The 9,672-nt window shown below is 39.9% G+C and overlaps 2 protein-coding genes across 2 annotated transcripts; one reads left to right on the top strand and one right to left on the bottom strand.

Annotated features, from left to right (window-relative positions):
* Positions 1-389: 389 nt before the first annotated feature.
* Positions 390-8,538, top strand: LOC134795505 (uncharacterized). Its single transcript, XM_063767363.1, has 5 exons — positions 390-3,188; positions 3,278-3,453; positions 3,986-4,181; positions 4,832-4,975; positions 7,519-8,538. The coding sequence occupies exons 1-5, from the start codon at positions 636-638 to the stop codon at positions 7,666-7,668; spliced, it is 3,219 nt and encodes a 1,072-aa protein (XP_063623433.1). The 5' UTR covers positions 390-635; the 3' UTR covers positions 7,669-8,538.
* LOC134795549 (uncharacterized) lies at positions 5,251-7,199 on the bottom strand. Its single transcript, XM_063767441.1, has 3 exons — positions 6,976-7,199; positions 6,166-6,345; positions 5,251-5,822 (listed from the first exon to the last, which is right to left on the bottom strand). The coding sequence occupies exons 1-3, from the start codon at positions 7,063-7,065 to the stop codon at positions 5,379-5,381; spliced, it is 714 nt and encodes a 237-aa protein (XP_063623511.1). The 5' UTR covers positions 7,066-7,199; the 3' UTR covers positions 5,251-5,378.
* Positions 8,539-9,672: the final 1,134 nt, after the last annotated feature.

The following is a 9,672-nucleotide window of genomic DNA, read 5'->3' as shown; positions in this document are numbered from 1 at the left end:
ATCAGTGGCCTATTTTATAAAGCTACAAGTTACAATTTACAAGCGGAAGTCTCGTTCTAGCACATAGGGTTAGAAAGAGACTTCCGCTTGTAAATTGTAACTTGTAGCTTTATAAAATAGGCCACTGACCCCCATATTTTTTGTTGGGTTGGCGTGCCTGATATATAACGAGAAATAGTCAAGTTTTTTATTTATATGGCAATTCTACAACAGTCGAGTTGGATTCTCTATGGAATATATACGTCAACAATTTGGATCATTTTTTCTTTTCGTTTTCATCCAATTTTATTTCAAAAGCGTCATTGCTAGCATCGTAATACGGTATACTTTGATTTTTACAGACACTTGAGTCGACGTATTTTATAACGTAAACATACCCACCGTAGCAGCCTAAAATGGACGCGAAAAAACTTAGCTTGAGTTTTACTTATTTCACTGAGAATCAAGTAAAGTGAAACCTTTAAAAATCATATAATAATAGATTGTTTGCATATTGCATTACCTTAAAGTAGCTACTTTACAGTGACAGTGAAAGACATTATGTAAACTTGTAAGAAATTTATTTTGTGTTACTTTTATTAGTTGTTTGATTTATTTATGCATATAGGTTATAATTTATAAACCAAATAGAAACTATGGAAGTTGTGGAAGAGTCTGTGGTTCAGAGTGTTTTAAGCGAGGAAATAATTATTAACGATGGGACGCCTTGTATATCCAGCGCGGCAGACGAGATTACGAGACCGAACGGTGTCGCCGAAACTGATGCCATGGCCAACTCTGATTTAGTGGCGGTGGCCGAGACCACCGTTCAGGATCAGATACAGGTCGACAGCACGACAGATCATATGCATGTGCCAGTAGATACGAACAAAATTAGTGGACCAATATCTGTAGAAACTGTTGTTTCTACTGAGCCTAGTGCTGAGGCAGTGCCATCAACTATTGAAGGCGATAATGAATTTAACACGGAAAACCAAGCGGAATTGATTGCTACTATCCCAGAGTTGGCTTCTAAAATTCCTGAAGAAATATCAGAGTTACTTGTTGGTCAATCCGAAGAGATTATTGAAGAAGTTATTCCAGAAGCAGAGGGATCAACAATTGAAATGAATGTAGAGTCTAGTGACCAAGTGACTTTTAAAACTGAAATATTAGTTGAGAGGAACGAAAATGATGCTAATGAGATTGATAAAAATGTAGGTCATGTTGATGAGCTTGATGCCTCCAAGAGTATGCTCAGCGCATTGAGTGATGTGCTGCACTCAGACAACATGGAGAACAATAATGGTTCTGTGAGACAAGAAGTTTTAAACAAAGAAGAATTATTAAACATTTTGGAAGGCAATGTTGAACAAACTGATGAACAGTATAGTAAGATCATTCCAGATGATCATAAAATTGTAAAAACCATTGAAGCCCAGCTGGCTTTACAACAGTTGACAAGATTGAAATCTGCTAAAAGAACCCACACCCCGAGACAAACACCCCGGAAAAAAAAATCAGAGAAAAGGCTTTCACAAAATAGTAGTGATAAATCTAATAAAGAAGAAACCCCAGCAGATGAAAATGAGGTGAATTCTGATGAACCTAAACCTAAAAAAATTACAAAGGTTTCAGCCACGTCTTCTAAGACTTCAGATGTGGTGGCTTCAGACAGTAAAACAAGCAAAAAGGATAAGAAAACATCAGAAGAGAAACAAGAAAGTATGTTTTCAGAAACAAAGAGTAAAAGAAACAGACATACAGATTCAGAAACAACAACCAATGAACCCAAATCAACTGAAGCTAAGAGTAAAAGGAATAGAAGAACTGTAGACATTGTTTTGAAACACTCTGAAAGTCCAACAGAAAGTAGGGTAAAAAAAGAAAATGATAATGCGTCCACAATTGCTAATGATATGGAAGGAGATGAAGATGATGACACAGAGACTGATGCTAATAAATCAAATAGTGTTAAGGATAAGATTGTTAATGACCTGGTGAGAGATTGGGAAGATGATGAACCAACAAAAGATGATGCTGATGAAAAACTATTGGAGGAAAGTCAAGGCCTTATTAAGTCTACTGAACCACTTACAACAGCAACAGAAACTGTTGCAGAGTCAGACCGCATTGATGGGTCATCTATTGATTCTTCTACCAGTGATGGTACTGCAACCAATAAGACTGCAGATGATGGTCAGCCCCAGCGCAGACTTGGTAGAGTTATTAAGAAAAAAGTCATATTTGACCCTGATAATCCTGACACATTCACAAAGGGTAAGCTTCCTGCCAAGCCTAAAGAAGCGTCTTCTGATAAAGAGCAGCCAGCTTCTAAAAAAATTAAGACTGAAGTTCAGCAGAGGCCAAAATCAAAGTCTCCAACAGGAAAACTGCACTGGAAAAAACCACCACCGAAAGCCAATAAAGGAAATAAAAGACTTTCTGAAGTTGATAAGTTATTAATGGATGAGGGTGCTGTAAATATGATATACCAGCTTACACCTGAAGCTCCTAAAGGTAAAAAGAATATGAGAACCAAAGCAGAATTTATCAAGAAAATCCAGAGTTCAACTCCAGATGGCAAAGAAATGAAGTTTAGGGAAAGAAAGAAGGAGTGTCTCAAAGAGGAATCAGAAGCTAAGAAGATTGCAGGTGGAAAGCAAAGGGGATCTCTGAGTAGTTCAGTCAAGTCAGTAGGTGAGGACTTTGAGACTCACAGTGCTGATGACTCAATTATTTACCGTCGTCATTCTTCAAGCTCCTATTCTAGCAACTGTATGAGCCCACTCAGGCTTAACGACCAAGATTCCAGTGCGTTACAAGACACCTCGCGTATCTCCCAGCAAATGTCCGATAGTCTGAATCTTTCTAATGCTGATGAAGAATCTGGTGACCAAAAATCTGAAGTATTTATGTCTGATGTGAATATGGCATCACCTAGTGAAGTAATCAATAAAAGAGACTGTTTGTCCATTAAACAAAAGCTGAACTCCAAACTCCAGAATGTTTTAAACAAAAGGAAACGTGACAATACAAAGACAGATAAACCTGCAAAACAGAAGAAAGTGGCTCCTAAATATGACGAAAACTCTTTTAAGAAGGAGGAAGAACAACAACTGTCCAAGCTAAAGAACTTGTCTGTGAAATTTGATCATAATTTAGCAGAAATTTACGTAAAACGGAAAGGAGATCAATATACTATTGAGGTTTGTAAATATAGCTACAGTTTATTTGTATTTGTTGATTCATTTGATAGAAGCTATAAGCTATAACAATTGTTCCATCTTATTTTCAGACTTTGAAAGACCTCGAACTGGCGTTAGCGTACGTTAACAACAAGGAAGACATCGCTGTGACACTCCTGTCCTCTGAATGTGGAACACTGTGCTCATCTATTGATTTAAGTCCCCTGCTCACTGAGGATGTGGAGATCAGAACTACCAATGCTGTCTTATTTGCAGAAACTATAAGGTGCCTAATACAAATAACTACTAACTACCTATATTTTATCAAAAGCTTTTCTTAAGTTAACTACAATAAATATTTAGTTGGGAGTGCCAATTCCTGTTCTGTTAATAACATTTATTTTGGGTCTCAGGGTAGCCATTACTTAAACTGACTAGAATTTCCAAAGCTAATGGGTATGCGCTGCTCATTAATAAATTAACTGTGAGACAGAAATATGACAAGTCGCGCAACTGCGCCGTAGCGGCGATTTATGCTAGTCTCCCTTACAAAACATTGATATTGCCTCGAGGCCTTCTGGCGCAGATACAAGCTGGGCCACCGTCCACTTAAAGCGTCCACTTAGGCGATAGGCGTGTTTAAATTACCGTGAGTAGCAGCTCGTTCTGTGTAGAGGTGCCTCGCCTGATGGCACGCGCGGCGGCACTACTACGTCTAAACAGACCGAACTGCAAGGCAATTTTCTGGCGAGGCGGCCCTACTGTACTGTAGTTGTGTGTACTATTATAACAACTTTAAATATCGTTTGTCACTACAGATCTCTGTTGAGCACAGTGGAGCAGCACGGTAAGCTCCTGTGCGCGGGCGTGAGTGGCGCTTGCTCCGGCGTGGGACTAGCGCTGGCGGCGCTGGCCGACGTGGCGGTGGCGGGCGAGCGTGCCAGCTTCGGCTTCGACGGCCTGCTAGTCGGCTCCGCGGCCTTCACAGCACACGGCCGCCTAGCGAGACCCACGGTCAGTACTGTCATAGCCAGCTGCCCCTAGGCGCCATAGACCACCTCAACTACAAGATGAAGCTTATGAGCATGGTCCCCACACTTAAGCGCTCTTGTATTCATTCAGTAGTAACGCGACCGCATATTTTAGCGTACGTAATTTCGGTAATGCAATGTTATGGCATCATTAAGCATGGTTTCCTTACCTGGGTGTGATTACCGCCATTTCTTTCGTTGCTTAATAAATCATTAGGCAGAGACCGAATATTATTTTTTGCCAAAAAAACATTTCTGAATAGGTTCTCTACTCTTAATATCTATAAGTAGAATACGTGTATGAAAATGAGCCTTTGCCCCTTTTGCATTTTAAAGCACTTCCTTTACCTACACTACACGGTACATTTAAACTTACTATAGAATATAGATGTAGAATAAGAAAGACATTACATAACAAAAATTAAAATGTTTAATAACATTGATCACAATCACAATTTTAATAATTCTTATAGGATATATCCTCATGATAACGATATATGAGTTATGTTATGTTAAAGTGCGTCTAGACCTACATTATTATGTAATACGATTAGTAGCACAGTGTAGGGTTCAGCGGCGCAACTGCCAGATCAGCACGGACTGTTACTGATGGGGTTATTACTTTATTAACAGGTTGACAACTTGATTGTGTTCGGCCGTAGACTGTCGGCCGAGGAGGCGCAGCAGGCTGGACTGGTCAGCCGAGTGGTGTGGCCGGACCAGTTCCACGACACGCTGCGGAGCATAGCTAGGGACATCGCCAAACAACCTACCAGGGTAATTATATTTATACGAGTCAATATTATTTTTAGTCCGTCCGCCGAAGAGGCGCAGTATGGCGGCGTAGTCAGCGGTGTGGCCGGATCGGTTCCACGACTCACTGCGGAATATAGCTAGAGACATCGCCAAGCCACCAGTAGGGTAATTATATTTATATAAGTTACATTTTTGAGTACTCAAGATGGTAAAGCGATTGTGCATACGCACTATACAAGTCTATATAACACATAACAGAACATCACACAATGATATACATAATTACAGGCATTACAGCCATCTTGGTGTTGATAATTTTATATAAGTATTATCATTTATTACTGGACACTAACATCACGCTAAATCGCAAACTTGAATCTTATTCAATACAAAAATGAATCACATATTATTGCTGCACCAGGGGCTAATAATCTTCGTAACTATTATAATCGTCGCTGATGCGTTCACAATGAGCCCGCCATCCTTTCCCCCGGTAGAGAAGTTCAGACATACTGATCTCCGGCAGCCCTCCCCCTTGCACACAGATATGGTGCTTAGGACACGTGCACAACTGATACAACGCAAACAAGTCCCCAGTAACATGACCGCACAACTCTCCTGTCTTACAAGAAGGCAGCGCAGCACATCGATATTGACTAATATCTTCGTTTTCTATAGTAGAAATCAACTTCCAATATGTGGGGTGCCGACAGCGACATTTAAATGTGATTTTTGGAGGCGCAAGTTGTATGTTTTTGTGATGTAAGCTTTCTATTTGTTCGGGGTCGATGCGGGCGTACGGAGACTGGACGGTCAGCGGAACGTCGCCGATGGAACAATCCGGCCAGTCGGTGATAGGTTTACAAAACTGAAAAATAAAATATTAAGTGTAGGTAGTTATTTAAAATGACCAAATCCATCATGATTCATGTCCGATCTGCGAAGTCAATTCGAAGCCGAATTTGTATTCATAAGAAACGTTTAAAGGCGTAATTTAACCGACTCCCAATGAAAGTACTGCCGGCGCGTATGTAACGTTGCAGCACCGCCGCGCAGCCGACACTCGCTCTGCCACGAAACGCACACTGCGAGCGTCAGGAGTGTGCACGCTCGACGCTAACGCCACAAATGTACGATGGTCGGCGAATATGCACGCCCGTGTAGCTCGGAGGGTGCGTTCCGTGACCGAGGCATCAGTTAGTTTATCTCACTTGGAAGTGCGCGCGGTTGTTGAGCTCGATCCGTTGTTCTTGCGGAAGCAGCGTGTCGCAGCGCGCGCGGCGCGGGCAGCGGCACAGCCGCACGAGCGCTGCCGGTCGCCAGTACCGTTGCAGCACGGCTGCGCATGCCGTGCCCGCCGTGCACTCGGGCAGGCTGCGTTCGCTCTCATCCTGGAGCCGTAGATAAAGCTTAGCGACTTCATTGGTTTATTGATTGGATATAGATAGTATCAATTGAAATCGGATGTGTGATACGCCGCACTCGCAAACGCGTGCACCGAGCGAGCTGAATACATTGGTTAAAACAAATGTATGTATAGCACGGTCAGAGCGTGCCATATGTGGCCCTTGGGTTAGGGACGGACGATGTCGACCAATAAATTCCTCCTGGAAACTGCTTATCCAAAATGGAAACACCTTCCAGTAGGTATAAGATAACTAAAACTGCAGTTCTACGAATACTTCTGTATTCTATAATCGATTGTTACTTCATGTGCGATTATTAATCATTTTTACTGCGTGTTATCGGTAGGTTATGCATTTAAGCACGAAAATTAATAAGTACAGACGATTAAAAGAATGAGCAATAGGTTCCAATCGGCCTTATAAACATTTTAGGTTTGGATAAACAAATTAAAAATCCATTATCGTTAACTCTCGGAAACGGCAAAAATTAGTTTTGTTTTTCTCCGTGTGTATAACCTGTACAATAGGAATAGCTTTAATACAATATGTTTGGTACGCCTAGTTGTCGTCGTGAAACCCATTGTTAGTAGCTTTTACTAAATATACGATACTCACTATACCATAATAATATAAGATAGAATCCTGATTTTCTTGACATGTGACGTGCAAAGACAACGCAACTAGCAATATGCTGTAGACCCACATTTGACAGCAATATCGGCTTTACTACAGCTAAATACACAGCTATAGCAAGCGACGGTTACGAGGTCGTAACCTGTGGCGATAAAAGCTAACCTTGTATGTGTTCGTTTATTATGACGGGAATAACTTTTTGTGTAGGTAGGTGGTAGGTATGTGGGTAAAATTATCCAAAATCTTGTTTATTAGATGTTATGCATTTAAATATACGAATTCACACTGCCACTCACTCATTGCCATTAGCGATATTAGAACTGCAAATGTATTAGTAGACACGCTAAAATTCTTGTCGAAAATAGAAAATGAGCCTTTTTAGGTCAGATATAAACGTCTTTGTACTTAACTACCTACCTCGGTTAACGGCTTTAAGTTTTTCCATGTTTATGAGTGCTGGTACTGATCAAATCAAAAATCTGAGATAATATTTCATGTGCATTAAACAAGTATGTTTCTTTGCAGACTATCTTGGTGAAGAAGCAACTTCTGGCCTTAAACAGGAGTGAAAAATCATTCCAATCGAGTTTGGAGATGGAACGCGACCTGCTTGTCGATTATTGGACGTCCGATGAGGGCATGGAGGCGCTCCGAGCTAGCCTGGACACAGCCTAACTCTTAACACCCATGATAGGGGGGCTAGACGTGAATGTAAATTAACAACTCTATTTAGAATTTAATCATAGCCTAGTTAATATAAATATATTGTGACACTGAATTATTTTATTTGTCAACTACATATATGTGTTTGAAGACATATATGTACATCTATGTTTAAGTGAACATTTTGTTAAATATTATTGGTATTGAGTTTGATTTAAATGGACTGCAATTTAAATAAATACACATTTGACTAGAAGATAATTAACTTCTTAGTTCGTATGGTTATTGGCTGTAGTGAAATAAATATAGTTTGTTTTTATCTACTCGTTGTATATGTACTTTTGCTGGCTGGTTCTTTTCTGTAACATTTATATCCATTCCTATAACATTTCATTGACAAAGACGTCATTGCAATATTCTTGTTTATGCAATACAAACAATAAGCATAATCATAATCACTTTCAAGTTTTAATATGTATAAGTAATTATTTTAATAATTAAATAATAACCCAATATAAATGGTAAATATTATACGTCGTGAGTTGTTGTGGGCATGTTCCACTTACAAATATTTTGGTTATTATTTGTAAACCTTACATTATGTGTATGTCAGTGCAAAGATAAATTAGGTTCACTACCTTGCCTAGGGTAATCCTATATTCTGAACGAAACTGCTTCATTGACTTTAGCTCAAATTATATTCCACGGTTGAAAAAGAATCGGATTTATTTAAAATGGAGCAATTTTTGACGGACTAGGTGTTATTAGATTTAATTACATTATGTTATGTTATAGATGAAATTGTTTATGGTAGTTGTTTCAGATATTTTAGTTTATGATTAATCGCAATAAAATGTTTGCGCGCAAAATTTACAAAAACGATATTGTATTCCTCTCTTCTTTTTATTTGAGGTGATGTGCTGAAATCCTGGTCATGTATAAACACTTAGCAGGGGTGTATCTATACAAGATTAGATGAAATAAATTGTTCCGTATAATAAATGAATTGTCATAATAAGTGGGTACTATGCAATAGTAGGTATATTACATACTTAAGTCAGTAAAGTAAGAAATGTCTTCGTCTCGGCCGACAATAACATGTGATATGAGGCTTCCTTATTTACTGACCGAGGTGTCTACTACTTTTCTTTTCGACGGAACCGGAAGGCGGCACCTTCCTTTAAGGCAGCGGGCCAAATGTTGACGCTTTCCGACCGAAGGGCAGAAAATATAATACAATATAGTTGGTCAAGCAGATCTTGTAAGTAGAAAAAGGCGGCAAATTTGAAAATGTAGGCGCGAAGGGATATTGTCTCATAGAAAATTTGAATTTCGCGCCTTTTTCTACTGACAAGATTTGCTTGACCATCTAAGGACCATCTATAGTTTCACATTTCGACCAAAGACAACAATACGACAGACAACAACAGCAACACTTTAAGCCGACTTCGGTGGACCTTATGTCTTTGCAATAATGTTGACGAATTGTTTGTTTAGTACGCACTGTGAACAGTGGCGGATTTGCAGTCTTTGTAGCTGCCTCTTTCTCAGCACCCATCATATTGACGAATTTTTAGACCCTAGGCCCGGGCCTACTCGGCCTTAGGGCAAATCCGCCACTGACTGAATTTAATATTGGAGTACCAATATTCATAAAACCACGTGTTACGGATATAACATGTTTCTAATTGTATTAAAAACAAAATTTACATTAAACAGTAAGCAATTTTTTGAATTACAGTGATTTCAATTGTTCTTAATTTAATTCTAAAACTACTCTACGTAGGCGCCTGTGCTTAGAGCATAGCAACAGTTGCGAAACTTATAATAATAGCTTGTGGCGAGCTGTTGGGGAGTAACGACCCCACGGACCCGAGTGCTCCCGAGAGTCGGTCAGGGTCTCCGTCTCCGGCGTGTCTTCGTCGGTCGGAGTGGACCCCAAGGGGACCCGCAGGACTCTCAGCTCTGGCTTGCCTTCATTGGCCGTCCAGAGAGGAGTCGCTAGAGCTATATGCT

This window comes from Cydia splendana, chromosome 12, assembly GCF_910591565.1.
Source record: "Cydia splendana chromosome 12, ilCydSple1.2, whole genome shotgun sequence".
Lineage (NCBI taxonomy): Eukaryota > Metazoa > Arthropoda > Insecta > Lepidoptera > Tortricidae > Cydia > Cydia splendana.
The sequence above is the reverse complement of the archived record's forward strand: the minus strand, read 5'-3'. Positions and strand labels throughout refer to the sequence as shown.